This window comes from Ceratocystis lukuohia (assembly GCF_044167205.1).
Source record: "Ceratocystis lukuohia strain C4212 chromosome Unknown Supercontig7_pilon, whole genome shotgun sequence".
Taxonomy (NCBI): domain Eukaryota; kingdom Fungi; phylum Ascomycota; class Sordariomycetes; order Microascales; family Ceratocystidaceae; genus Ceratocystis; species Ceratocystis lukuohia.
Window position 1 is genome coordinate 2,664,908 of NW_027263526.1, and position 14,372 is coordinate 2,679,279.

Below are 14,372 nucleotides of genomic sequence, written 5' to 3' on the forward strand. Positions count from 1 at the left end.
ACCTCATTTGATCCCGTAGTCCACGGTTCTCATCTTATGGCAAGTAGGACTTGATCCCAAAACAAAAAGCACACCCCGTAGCACCATATTTCAAGCTCTACTCTATGCTACGATTCTGTCATTCAGCATCCTTTCGCTCTCCAAAACCAACGGGCCGCCTCCAGGCCCGCTCGAGTTCAGACTGAACGTAACCTTTCCACGATCACTGACAACACGAAGCACCTGACCTAGGTTCTTAAAGTCGATCTCAATCAGGCTTCCGCCTCCCGTAGCTGCCGTAGCGGAAGCTCCGGAATTAGAGTCTCCTTCGACTGGAGCCCCTGCTAGTCCTGACGAAGCTGTTTCGCGGATGTCGACGATGGGATACGTAATCCAACCCTCGCGTAAGGGTACCAGCATCAATGGGACCTCAAGCACGGCATCTGGTGCAGTGGAGATGCCATCCGATGGATGAATAGTTAGAACACCTTTTTTCCGTCCGCCAATTAGCCAGGTTTCGGGCGGCGCAGTGACGTCATAGGCATAGTGAACTGGCATAGGAGCAGTGGAGCTGTTTGGGGCCTGGGCAGCCCATCGACGAGTCCATTTGAGCTGGAGAATAGCCGGAAGCATCTGGTTAACGCAGACAGTCGGGATATCGGCATCAGAAGGAGAGGGAGAAAGTGAGATGTCCTGGGCTGCCGCAGCAGTATCAACACGTATATCGGCCGTGATGAGCATCTCGAGCGGAGGAATATCAACAGGGATCTCAATGCTGCGACAGCCAGGGTTTTTGCCTCCAGCATCAGCCTCGGGGACCATGGGCAAGCGCGGTGTCGATGAAAGCCAGCTTGTCACGTATGCTGTGAGCTCTCTGACAACCTCACTTCCAGCGGGGATGCCTCCTAGCTTTGCTAGCTGGGCTGGCCAGTCAATAGCCCCAAGGAATGATGTAGGGAGGCTGCCGAGTAGCGTGTTTTTCTCTAAATCATAGGGTGATAGGGCCGTTTGGGTATGGGCTACGGCAATCTCAGCCATCAGAATGGAGTATTCACCCAATGGGGCTGGGGCTTCGAAAAAAGCCTGGCGAATGGATTGCTGGACAACAAGAGACACTTCATCGCGAACAAGCGCATATGAAAGATGAAGAGACATGGTTGCGGAGGAGGGAGAGGTGAAAGGCTTGTCTGTACGAGAGATTCGATACAATACGCTGGCAGGTTGTTTCGTAAAAATCACAACAGGGTCTTCCTCAGACGCCATAAAGCCGGACTTGGCTGTGTATATTTCCGAGGCCTTCAAGGCGCTGCTGAACAACCGCATTGGACTAGGCGTAGCAGAAGATACAGTGAATCGCGAGAACAAGGCGTCGTGCTTGAAGACATCCTGGACATTAACACCGACAGCAAGACTTACGGGAATGCTTCTCGTGCGAGCAAAGGAAAATGTCCCATCTGCGGTTGAGTATGAGGCCTCGAGGCGAAGTGTGATGGTCATAGTTCCATCAGTTTCAATGCTGAATGGGAACCGGAAGGTAATCTTGCTTTGCTTCTCCAAAGCTGAGAACTTGAAATGGCCAGCCTCGGGCTTTTTGGCAAAGGAAGCTCCTGTCGTTACTAGAGTTGCTTCAGAGGTCAGGATTCGTAGACCACCACTGGCAGGTCGGATCACGATTTCGCAGGATGAGACGGCATTCCAGCCCGTGGACAATGTGATATCAACGCAGTTGTTGGTGTGAAGCTTGGTATGCGATGCAGCGGCAGCGTCAACATCAAAGGCATTGGCTCGCTGAAATACTGTGATAGATGGTCGTTTGAAGAGTCCGTCTGATTCTGATGGCTGCAGTGACGCTAGATCCCAGATAAGTTGAACCTTGCCTGCATTAAGAATCAAGTGGTTTGCCTTGTAATGCCCTGGGATGGCCGCCTGATGAAGGGTTATTGTTAGCAATGGCGAGATGTTGAGATGCGATCGTGTATATATTAGGCGCTAGATTTGCTTACACTGCCTGTGAATTTTAGCAAGGAAGTCCCGGGCTTCAGAATTGATCCTTGGTCTTTGGCGGTCTGAAGTACAATGGTCCGCTGCACGCCAGGGACCGTGCTTGATAGCCTGAAAGTGGCGGATTCAATGGGAATTGCCTCAGTGAGCAGGCTTTTTAGAGCCAAAGACAGACTGAACATGTCTTTGCCTTCGAGGTACTCTGGAGGGGCCGAAATTTCTGCACTATAAAAGAAGTCGATCAGGGCAATTCTCTGTGGTGTCGCTAGAGCCTTGGAGGTGGCCAACAGTTCCTCAACAAGCCCCGAGATGGCCCGTAAATCAGGACGACTCAAGGTTGACGACGGCGTAGATGCGCCGGGTCGCAGCGTATCAAACCGGCACATAGCAGCTTTAGTCAGAAGTCTCAAGCCCACTTTGACAAACTCTTCTTGGCGCCCTAGTCGTCTCAGACACTTGCTGTATTGTACGAGGAGGGACAGCTCAACCATGCTCCAGCCCCTATCTCCAAAGAATTCTGTGCTGACTTGGAGATATGGCGCAGCCGCTGCGTAGTCGCCTAGATGCATCTTAAATACAGCAAGGTCGGCCATGTGGGTTTGTACGGCGCTATCATATCCGGATATTGTATAATGACGCAATGCCTTGTCGGTGAGCATTTCATAAAGCTTGTAGAAGCCTTCTTCGCGGTCTAAAGCTGTGGCCAGTAGACGCGAAGAATTGATAGAAACCGATGTGAGTTCATCGGCAAAGGGCGATGCTAGACTTGTCGGGGATTTAGACACATTGTCAGATAGGTCAACATCTTCAAGGCCGTCGTAGTCGTCGCTAGAGTTTAGCGAACCAACCATTGGCGCTGCCACCCAACCATTCATCCAGCCCTTTTTCTTGCCCAGCTGCTCGAGGACATTGCGACACAAGGTATACAGTTCAGCTCGACGTGCGGCTAAATCATCAAGCCCCGCTTTGTTCTGATGCTTGGCTGCCTGGGCTTGTATTGCTTGCATGGCTTCTTGTGCTGCTGGGCCGGGGAATATGCCTGGGCTTATTGGGGATGGTTTGCCACGACCAGCCGCATTGACAGGATTGTTAACAGTAAGATTGTTGTTTCTTTTGTTTAAATGGGCTTTGGGATCGGGAAACACAATCTTGCTATTTATAATTGGCGTGTTGGGTGTGCTGGGCGGAGGGATAGGAAGAGCGGTTGTCGAAGTTTGTGCAAGGATCTGCTGAGCGGTCGCAAAAGCGAAAGCAGATACTATATTCTCAGTGACATCCAGAAGCCGTGGTTCAGGCTGCCACTTTTCGGCTTCCCCAGGGTTAGTGGACATAAAAGAGGCTATGATATCTGCTCGCATAATGGCTGAGACAGCTGGGATGAACTGTAGCGTGCGGCGACATACTTCAGCCAGGTGGGCAAGGTTCTCTGTTTCGTCGCCTTTTTGTTGGGGCATAATAATCAGAGGAGCAACACCAGGCTGGATTGCCTCCTGTTGGCTATGGAGTTTAGCAAGCAGTTCTTCACGCGTTGACATGGCATTTCCCAGGCGAGAAAGCAGCGCTATTTGGCGTGCAAATATGTAGCATCTAAAATCGAACAGCGACACATTGTTCGCTAGGATAAGCTCGCGGTATGGCTTTTTTGACGCGTGTATGGGAATATCATCGTATTCGCGCTTCTTTTCGGTGACCGGTGATTGAAGATCAACGGCCTCTTCATCTTCAGAGTGTGAGTGCGAATTTCCGAGGGCCACTTCTGCACGCTCACGAAGTTCGGGTGTCCATGGAAGCAAGCTTGGAGTCCCAGAATTTGCCTGTTCCTTCACGACGATATCTAACCCAACACTGAGTTCGTCGTAGCCAACCAGAGCGTCTTCGACAAGGCCTACACTCTCGAAGCCACGAGCTAGTCCTTCTTTTAGGATAAAGAAGGTGCAAAAGTTCCAGCCGGCAAACGCTCGTTGTGCATCTTTTTCTTTAATGTCTTCTTCGTAGAAGTGGACACGTGTGTCGAACGACTGTAGGATCTTGTTCTTGAGTTTGTTCATAAAGTCTCCCCATGCAGCATCAACGTCCTCACGGGTCTCGACGTAGCCTGAGGGCACGGCGGGAACAACACGGGGTAGGAGGTCGTAGGGGACGTCGTTTACACCGATCCGCAGCTGGGCTATTCGATCCGGCACTAGTTTGCCTCCAGGGTTGAAATCCGTACGTAGCTTTTCTAGCAATGTGCTGCTTCCGCCTCGCCATTTTACCGTCGTCTTGTTTTCAACGTTCACGCTATCACCAGTCTTTGAAGTGGTTCGCGGTTGTGTAGCAGCAACCGTATTGGGGAGGACTACGTGCACAACTAGCCACTCGAATGCGTCGTGGCCTTCTTGTTTTGACAACTTGCGTTTGCCGTCAAGGTCTTTGGGTGTGTGGGCTTTGAGCCACTCCTTGATTTCGCTGCGCACCTTTTCTTTGTATACATCGTTGTCGTCGCATCGAACAAAAAGGATCTTGAGATAAGAGGTGCGGCGGAGGCCGGGGATTTGGTGTCGGCGAGCAGCTGGGCCAAAAGAACCTCGAGAACTACGTGTGGAGCTTTCGTCATGTGTTGTCGCAGCAGTGCTTGTAGCAGAAGCAGTAGCGGGTTTGCTTCCGCTGACGCTTTGTGTTTGGAAGCCGTCGTCAGATGTAGAAGAGACTGTTGTGGCAGCAATGGCGGCTGCGGAGCCAAAAGGCACCAGATCGATGTGGAGTGTGTCTATAGATCGAATAGGGCCGGAATGGGATTGCCAGTTCAGGTGTCGCAAGGGAAGCCGAGGCAGCAAATTTGGCTCTACAAGCTTGAAGACATCGTGGGGGTCAAAATACTCAACTGAATGGAAAAGGACGAGCTGATGTTAGTTGTAAGTTTGTTCCAAGGGAATAAGGAGGAAGACAGCTTAATTTAAGGATAGCTGATATGGCTGTTATTGAGGCGCGGGGGGGGGGGGGGGCGGCTTGTGACAATGCCTATTTTTTATACTTGCCTGTGACCTTCGATGTAGAAAACGGCTTCTCCATATCAAACAAAACCTTCTCGGCGCAGCAAGGGCGGGTATCGGCTATAGGCGCAAAGGATGCTTTGTTGCAATTATCGGAGCTTGGACAAGTAGAAAGAAAGCTTAATGATGATGGCAAGCACAGTAGTACAGCTGGTGTTATCTTATCGGTGACTGCTGCAGATGCAGAACAGCTGCCAGCAGCTGGTAGAGAGCTGCTACAGCTGGATTATAAGACCCCGCAAAGGACCGAAGCTTTGGTGGCCCATGCCAACCAGCCAGGGTTAGGGTTACCTCAGATCTTGACCCAACCGCCATGGCTCTCTTCTCGTTCTCTTCACGGCCGGCTTAGTTCTCCCCTACCATAAGTTCAACTTACCGCCATGCCTTGCCTTGAGTCTGTTATCTATTCTAGGGGCCGCCTCCAGGTCCTCGACCAACTGCGTCTGCCTCACGAGATCCATCATGATGAAGTGAAGACCTGTGAAGAGGCTTTTGACTCCATCCGCACGATGCGCGTCAGAGGTAATACTTAGCGGAGTCGTCTTGTTTTTTGTTTCTTGTTTTTCATTTTGGATATCTTGCTACCCCCTTCCCCTGTTCGTAGCAGCCTTTTGTACTGACCGGTGGCTTTTAGGTGCACCTGCTATCGCTATTGTGGCTAGTCTTGCGCTTGCCGTTGAGTTGGACAATGGCGCATCTGGTAAGCGGAAAGGAAAAAATACAGACTGAGCTAGCCTGTTAAGCTGTTATTGGCTGTGTGGCTAACCGATTGTCTGTGTGTATAACTGCAGTGGCAACCTCGGCTGCCGACGCCATTGCGTATATTGATGGCCGCCTTGACTATCTCAAGGAGAGTCGCCCTACTGCTGTTGACTTGTCGAACGCTATCTCTCTGCTCAAGCAAAAGATCCGCGAGCCCGCTGCTGCGTCTGATGCGTCCTCTGTCAATGCCGCCCTTATTGATGCTGCCGAGGGTATTCTTGCCAAAGACGTTACTACCAACCGTGCGATTGGTGCCTATGGCGCTGCTTGGCTAGCTGCTAATGCAAGCGCCTCGACCGAGTCACCTGTCAGTGTACTTACACACTGCAACACTGGGTCTCTTGCTACAGCTGGCCATGGCACAGCCCTGGGAATCATCCGCTCCCTCCATGAGGGAAAAGCCCTAAAGCATGCCTTCTGCACCGAAACTCGCCCCTATAACCAGGGCAGCAGACTTACAGCCTTTGAGCTTAGCTACGAAAACATTCCTAGCACCCTCATCACTGATAGCATGGCGGCAGCGCTGTTCAAGCGCCGCAAAGCCGAGCTCAATATATCGGCTGTCATTGTTGGAGCTGATCGCGTCGTACGCAATGGAGACACAGCGAACAAGATTGGCACATACCAGCTGGCAATTCTGGCCAAGTATCATGGGATCAAGTTCATGGTTGCAGCGCCTACTACTAGCATTGACCTTAAAACCGAGCATGGCGACGAGATTGTAGTGGAAGAGCGCAAGAAGGAAGAATTGACTCAGATCAGTGGTGCAGTGGTCAACGCTGATGGAAGCATCAGCAGTGACACGGCCAGAGTGGCCACTGCAGACCAGAGAATCGGTGTCTGGAACCCAGCATTTGATGTCACCCCCTACGAACTCATTGACGCCATCGTGACAGAGCGTGGTGTGGTAGAAAAGAATGCCGACGGTGTTTTTGACTTTTCATCCATCTTTGCATAGACGCCGATCTTGCGATTAAAAGGGCCAGCAAGTAGCATCAAGTAGAGGAAGCAAAACAAGAAGCAAAACAAGAAACAAAACAAGAAACAAACAAAAAACTAGAAATTAATGTGCTCGTGTAGAAACATTATGGGGTGAGACCGCAAGTGTCTGTTTTGGTGCCTAGCCTAGGATGGCCTTGGTGCCAGTATTGCAGCAGCTAATGACTCTCCATTCCATCCGACACTGCCCCCTCCCCCGTGCCACCCTTCCCAAGACCCCAGACTGGCAAACCTATAGGTCTAGGACCTGATCGCTCAGAGCATGGAGAACAAGCTTCTTGAAGCCCTCAACCGCTTCTTCAAGGTCGGACACAGTTAGGTTCTCATGATCGCCATGAGCTACGAAAATCGATCCAGGACCGTACAAGTAGTTTTTCTGATTGACACGCAAATGTGGGATATCAGTTCCGTAGTTTTCGATAGTAGTGTCAAAGCCTGGGGAGATTAGCATACAACGGCACAAGAAAGCAATCGCTAGCCGGGAAAAGAATACTGAAGACTCACCATCGACACCGCATTCGCATTCCACGACCCCGTACGATGATGAGGGGCAGACAAGCTCGAGTTCATCATCGATACTGGCCAGGATGTCTACCACTCTTTTCTTGACAATCTCACCGCCTGTTTCTGTTGGTCCGATTGCCACACGGATTCCAATGTCAGCCACAGCCTTTTCCGGAATAACATTGGCGGCTACACCTCCGTCAATGCGACCAATGTTGACAGTAGTATTGCCGTATTTTTTGCTGCTCCCCAAATCAACGGTAGCGATCTGAGCTAGCGCTAAAACAAGGGCTTCGTTGGCAGACTTTCCTAGCCATGGATAGCCTGAGTGGCCAGCCTTGCCGTAGGCGTGGATCGAGCAGAAGACGCCGCCTTTATGGCCACAGGCAAGCTTTCCACGCGTTGGCTCGCCGAAAATGGCAGACTCGGCAGCAAAATCGAGCTTGCCAGCATTGATAGCGTCGCTGAAGGTTTCCATGCCATCGCCATTAATCTCTTCCCCAACAACGTACACCAACGCAACTTCGCTAGGGTCAATGGCATCGTCAGCCAGGAGCTCCTGCATTGCGATTACCTGCGCAGCGACGCTTCCCTTGGCGTCGACGCTGCCTCTGCCGCCAATGCGGGTGTTTCCGGTGGGCACCTTGTCGGAGATCCAATACGGGATATGCGGAGGGACCACATCGATGTGGGAGGTGAGAAGGACGCGGCCGGTTGACTTTTTGACAGAAGATGGCCAGGCGAGAACATTGAAGCGCCGGGGCGCTACATCTGTGCCCAGAGAACCGGCTTCTTGGGCACCAGCCGATTCCGCATCAGCCACAGACTGGATCTGCGTGGTGAAACCGTGCGAATCTAGATAGGAGCACAGGAAAGCACCCACGCCGCTTTCATTTCGCGACGTTGAAGAAATGGTAACTAGAGACTTGTGTAAGTCGAGGAGTTTTGTGCGGTACGCAGGCACATTTTCATTCCAAGCTTGACTATGCTGAGTGCTGTCCAGGCTAGAGCTTGGATCAGAGCTCGAAGCAACACCAAGAGGCAGCTGTGCGTCCTGAGCTATAGCGGCCAACACGAACGGGGTGCCGGCAAGCAGCATATGTGAAAGTTCAAGTCTCATGGCGGTGTGAGAACGTCGGGTAGAATCTGGGGGAAGAGTGAGTGAAATTAGGCCAGAGAGAAACCGAGCTTGTGTATCCAAAACACAGAGAAGAGAGGGAGAGAAGGCGGTTAGCGGTGAGGGCGAAAACATGCATCCTTTTGAAAACAGGGGTCTTCGATACAGGGTGGGTTAGGGTACTGCTGTACAACGCTTAGACTTTACTGCAGTGCCGGAGTGGGCTTAGTGTAGACAGAGACCACTGTAATACTGTTGGTTTACTCAAGCATCAGCATAATGGTATAAAAATAAAATAAAATGGCTATCACCAAACAATCGGAAAGCTGTTCTGGCCGCAGACCGGCATGGATAGATGCTGTGTCGTGTCACTAGGCTCGAGTGAATCGTTCGTAGAATATGGACAACGTCATGCCTCTATTTCCACGATCTTTATCACCAGGGGGTGGGCCAGAGGGTGGCTTTTCCCAAGTCTGTGGGAAGCCTTTTTCGTGCATCTGTGGTCTTCTGTGACAAGAGACTTAACTGGCTAGGGGCTGGCTGGCTATCCTACACCCATAATAACTTCACAGGGCATTGTTCTTAGTATCAATCTCAAGACTAGAGACAGCTTCGTGATCTCGAGCGGGTGGAATTTTCAGAGGGCGTGATAGGCCCCTATCGGACCCTTTGGCGGCATATAGAGTGATAGAAATAAAGCTCTAAAGACATCCTATAGCCGTCATGGAGCATGATGGTGGGATGCCTGGCTGTAATTCACTTAGAGGAAGGTTAATGACAGATGGTCAGTAGTTAGAAATCAGAGAAAACTCGCTGTTTGAAAGCAATGTGCCTGGCCTGTTGCCACCAAGGGTCTCTTATCTATCGGCACGATCTGTCTTGGCATCCCTTCCCCGATCAACATTGAGACGCCAGCACCAGGCCGGGACAAGGTCGAGCCATGTGTCTTTGTTCTAGAGTAGGGGCCACGATGGATAATGCGCGAAAAATAGGTGCAGAAGTCGAGGTAGTTTAGAGCATGCCTGTATCTGGAGCAAGGACAAAAAACACCTACAGCACTTAGTGGCTAGATACAAAGTCAGTTTCATCAAAGACCAGAAAAGGATAGTTGCAGAAAGAAAATGCTCTACTCCCCGCATTACTAGGAGTCCCTTCTTACTAGAAAGGCCTTGGCACTGCCGTAGTTGTGAATGTGAATAGACCGCCATAACCCTACAAGCTTTGTTCCAGGCCGTCACATAATTCACCACTGGGCCAGAGTCTGGACTCCAAGAATTCTTAGGCTTGTAGCATTGCGGGCGGCGTTCCTACTCTGCGACGCTGGCTTGATGCTAGACGCCTAACCTTTCCTGTCGTTTAGACTGGCTTGCAAAATGCGGAATCTTGCCGCGCAGGGCTTGATGTAGCTTATGCACTAACACTGCCTGCATTTTGCCAGAATACCAGGCCCCCAGAGACGCCTTTAAAGAATCTTTGGCGCCCTGACTATTGTCTCTATGATTTACAATTTATGCAGTGAAACGGGGCTTGTAAAGGTCGGGGCAGGCGACAGGCCCAACAAACAGGTTCATTGAGGGGTTGACGCTGTTATTCTTGCCATTTCTTGTTGGCTTGTGCCTGCATGTTCCCGCACTTGACCCCAGACAAAAGCCACGGGACACAGAGCCCGAATCGAGATGCTGCCAGAACACTGAATACGCCGATAGCGCTTGTTTGAGGTAGACTGCACAGTTCCTGTCCCCAGTTTGTGTGATGCTGTAAACAACCCCCACCTTTTCTGTTTGGCTAGACTATGGCTGCCAGCATAAGAGGCGTGGGTACACAAGGGCCGGGCCCATGAACAGTACCGAAAAGTGCAGCAAAGCGGCAGGTTGCGGGCAGCCTAGAGTACCGGAACTGCGGCACTGACGAGAACACTGCGGCATACCAGCTGCATCTAGGGCCGGGGTTGGGATTCTGGAGGAGCTCGTATAGACAGGATGGTGGCTGTCAATAGATTAATTGATAGCTAGCGGGGATATCCAAGCCCTTGAAATAGTCTGAAATTAAATCAAGACTGCCCGGCTATCAGGCCAATCGCTGCCTTGAACCTCCTATGTGCAGGGCCTGGGCGAAGAAAAACGAAGTCCGGCTCGCAGGTCTGACTGCGTTTTTCAAGGGGCATAAGTATTCAGCAGCATCTAGTGATGGGGCCCAGGGTTCGGTCCAAAACTAAATAATCAGCCAATCAGTCAGTCAGTCGAGCACCCAGCAGCTACTTCAGTGAATACGTAATAGGTTGCAACTGAGATATTATCCTCTAGACCAAGCTGTAACCAAAGTCTTTCTTCTATCAAAGTTAGCCGACACACGAACGCCATTGTATATGGGCTAACACAGGACTCAGCTATGGCCCACACATACTGCCCACAGCTTTGGCAACTTGGGACATATATACTAGGCTAAAAGCTGTAATCCTTTCCTAACCTGGATTAGATGTCTCGGACACAGAAGCACAGCTATCGGACTTGATATGCACTATGAAGTCGTTGGCCGTAGCTTTGCAATGGCACGAAAACGGAAAGAAAAAAAGCCAAGTCTTGCTTGGTGTGACTCGTGTAATCTATGTTGCTGTGATCTGATGTTGGCATACGGGCTGCTTTTTCCACTGGGCTGTTGGCTCTGTCACTTGGTTGTGACATTTTCTGTGCTTCTCTCGACAAGTGTCACTGTATGGTTCTACGTGACGTGACATGCTGTGCTGTCGCACTAACGGCTACAGAGCAGGAATTGAGCTTAATATTTTGCTCTCTATTCTATGAGACGTCTAGACAGTACAGACTAGCTAGCTTCACAAGCTGGAAACAAGCAAGAAAGAAAGAAGCCGCCTACTAGCTCCACGCGCACCGAACAAAAGGGTTTTGAGCCCACGGCAATAATTTCTCGGATGAACTCCTCTAGCAAACTCGCATGTCGCCTCGACAAGAGACAAGAGACAAGAGACAGAGACAAGAGACAAGAGACAAAAGATGGGCAGAGACAGGATCACGGCTTCATGGAAACACCAAGAGCACAAGATAAGATGCATGGTAAAACAGGGTTACACAGGTCTGTGGCTGAGGTTACACGGCAACGTTTGAGGCAAATATTAAGAGACAACCAAGAGGCATCGCCATGCAACGACTTTTGCAACTCAATTAGATAGCACCAAGTCTTATACCAGTTTCCCTGGTTGCTTAGTTGTCTGCTGCAAAAATGCCACTCCCTTCCCCTATGAGGTTCCTTCTCCCACTTCCACTTGGCCATCAAGCTCCCAGTAGCTCTAGATATTCCGTTGAAGCTGCATGCATACATGCATGCATTGCATTGCATTTGTGTAAGCTGCTAGTCGTTTGTTTCGCGATGTCCCTGAGCCATGTCTTACTAATTTTTCACATCTCCAGCTCTCATTCTGCTCATTTTGCTACCAATACTCTGTTTCGGGCGCCCGGAGTATTTTTTTTCAGTGCTCATTCTTGGGTCTTGGAAATAGTATATGGTCGGCCTTTTTTTGTAGCCGCATCGGACCGAGTCGGGCATCCTGCGTGCTGTAATGTATGTTTGATAGACCTTGTTTTGCAGCGGTAGGCAGTGTCCAACACTACTATGTGAAAAGTATAGCTGCTCGTTGTACACTACTCGTGCTTAAAGATAGCTGTCAGTGTGCCATGGCTCGGAGAAACCGGCTACTTAAAGCATGTGGTGCCCCCTCCCTCCCCCCACAAACATGAGTTGTTTCCCGTGTTTGTCTTTCACTCGCATCTGCACACGCAAACATATAACCCGTATTGTCCCGCTACATACTAGAGACTCACACAGACGGATTGCGTTTGTAGTCATCCTACTTCTCATTATTTTACTCTCTTGCTAGCTGCCATGATTCACAAGCCCCGTCCCTTTGCCCCTCGTGGCAGCCCTGCAATGTCTAGAGCATCACAGAATGCACCCTCCACTCTCCCCAGCTCTCAGTTCTACCCCCATGCTCCAGCCGCAAAGAGCGCACATTCTGCCATCTACATCAACAGAACCAGTACGCAAACCCGACCTAGCCCAATTTACGCCCCTAGAACCAGACGGGGCTCTGGTCTGCGCTACGACTACTCCGAAAAAGCCTTGAGCTTTGACCTGTCCCAATCATCAATATCACTCGCTATGGGAAGTGATAACGATGCCGATGGAGACTTGGACAAAGACGAGGATGTACAAAGACTTGTGGGAGAAGACGAATCAAACATGAAGTACCCCTCGAGTGCTGGGCGTATGGTTATCTTACTGTCTCTCTGTCTCAGTGTGTTTCTGATGGCACTCGGTAGGCGCACCCACTCTCCAAAATACAAGCCCGGTCTGTTTACAACAGCATGCTGACAAGATTAACGCAGACAACTCCATTATAGCCACCGCTATCCCAAAAATTACCGACGAGTTTGCCAGCCTGAACGATGTCGGGTGGTATGGAACCTCATATCTCCTTGCCACCGCTTCCTTGCAACTCCTGTTCGGCAAGTTCTACACCTTTTTCTGCATCAAAACTGTTTACATATCGGCCATCGTTGTCTTTGAAGTTGGCAGTCTCATATGTGCTGCCGCGCCAACAAGTCTAGTTCTCATTATTGGACGAACGATCGCTGGGGCAGGTGGCGCAGGCATCTTCTCTGGGGCTCTAGTCATCCTGGCCTACACAGTGCCCATTGAGAAGCGGCCAATGTATGCCGGATATGTTGGTAAGATTTGAGTCTATATGGTCCTACTTTCCAAGTACTAACTCGTTGAGCAGGCAGTGTTTGGGGAATCTCGTCCCTCGCTGGCCCATTGCTAGGTGGACTTTTTGCAGACACCTTAACATGGCGATGGTGTTTCTGGATCAACATACCAATTGTAAGCCCCTTTTCCCCTCTACCAATGGCTTATAAAATGCAGCGTTCTCATGTCCTCTTATTCTAACAACCTATTCTTCTACAGGGTGCCGTCTCATTAACGTTGCTAACGCTATGCCTCACAATCCCGAAGCGTGCTGCAAACAGACCTTCTCTTATGTCCATCATCAGCCAGCTAGATCTTCCCGGGAATGCACTTTTCATACCCTCAGTCGTCTGTCTTCTGCTAGCCCTTGAGCAAGCCGGAACCAAGCTGCCGTGGAACTCGCCGCGCATCATTGGCCTCTTAGCAACCTCTGGCACCCTATTCATCCTGTTTATTATTTTGCAGTTCTACCTCAAAGACAAAGCCACGATCCCATTTCGAGTCATGAAAAAGCGCACTGTCTGGAGCGCCGCGATTTTCACTTTCCACTTGGGCGCCGCTTACGTTGTGAGTGTTTACTATCTACCTATCTGGTTCCAGGCAGTTAAGGGAGCTTCTGCACTCCAAAGCGGCCTCATGAACCTGCCACTTCTACTCATCGTGGTGGTATTTTCGGTGATCATCGGCATGGCGGTGACAGCCACGGGGATGTTTGCGCCCTTTATGATACTATCCAGCGTGTTCATGGCCGCTGGATATAGTCTATTTGAACTATTGGACATAAATTCTTCGCCTGCGCTCTGGGTAGGTGTTCAGCTCATTGCAGGAACTGGCGTGGGCTGTGGGCTTCAGCTTCCAGTTATGGCTGCACAGAGTGTGTTAGATATGGCAGATGTAGCTACAGGCACCGCCATCATGGTGTTCTTGCAAACGCTCGGGGGCTCTGTATTTGTGGCTGTTGCCCAGTCGGTGTTTGCCCAAGCCTTGACCAAAAAGCTAGAACAGGCAGTCCCTGGGGTAGACGCAGAAATGATCTTAAAGGTGGGGGCTACAGCGGTCAAGGACCTAGGCACCGAGAGCGATGTGAGGCTGATTACCGTGGCCTATAGCGAGGCTCTTCGAGAGGTCTTTTTGGTGTGTGCGGTAACAGCTGGAGTGAGCACTATCGGATCGTTAGCAGCCGAGTGGCGGAGCATAAAAAAGAACAACCAAAAATAGTT

At 50.6% G+C, this 14,372-nt stretch overlaps 4 protein-coding genes across 4 annotated transcripts; 2 read left to right on the plus strand and 2 right to left on the minus strand.

The window, feature by feature from the left end:
- Positions 1-102: 102 nt before the first annotated feature.
- Positions 103-5,031, minus strand: HOO65_070602 (Trafficking protein particle complex II-specificsubunit 130 -like protein; the record flags this gene model as incomplete). Its single annotated transcript, XM_071004787.1, has 3 exons — positions 103-1,905; positions 1,983-4,862; positions 5,005-5,031. 3 exons carry the CDS (start codon positions 5,029-5,031, stop codon positions 103-105), a joined length of 4,710 nt encoding a protein of 1,569 aa, XP_070857320.1.
- Positions 5,032-5,392: 361 nt separating this feature from the next.
- On the plus strand, positions 5,393-6,732 carry HOO65_070603 (Methylthioribose-1-phosphate isomerase; the record flags this gene model as incomplete). The annotated part of the gene is made up of 3 exons (XM_071005046.1): positions 5,393-5,534; positions 5,647-5,712; positions 5,804-6,732. 3 exons carry the CDS (start codon positions 5,393-5,395, stop codon positions 6,730-6,732), a joined length of 1,137 nt encoding a protein of 378 aa, XP_070857321.1.
- A 273-nt stretch (positions 6,733-7,005) lies between these two features.
- HOO65_070604 (Peptidase M20 domain-containing protein.2) lies at positions 7,006-8,397 on the minus strand (the record flags this gene model as incomplete). The annotated part of the gene is made up of 2 exons (XM_071005039.1): positions 7,006-7,208; positions 7,278-8,397. The coding sequence occupies 2 exons, from the start codon at positions 8,395-8,397 to the stop codon at positions 7,006-7,008; spliced, it is 1,323 nt and encodes a 440-aa protein (XP_070857322.1).
- Positions 8,398-12,288: 3,891 nt separating this feature from the next.
- On the plus strand, positions 12,289-14,370 carry HOO65_070605 (major facilitator superfamily transporter; the record flags this gene model as incomplete). Its single annotated transcript, XM_071004939.1, has 4 exons — positions 12,289-12,754; positions 12,807-13,133; positions 13,187-13,287; positions 13,372-14,370. The coding sequence occupies 4 exons, from the start codon at positions 12,289-12,291 to the stop codon at positions 14,368-14,370; spliced, it is 1,893 nt and encodes a 630-aa protein (XP_070857323.1).
- Between the last annotated feature and the right edge of the window lie 2 nt (positions 14,371-14,372).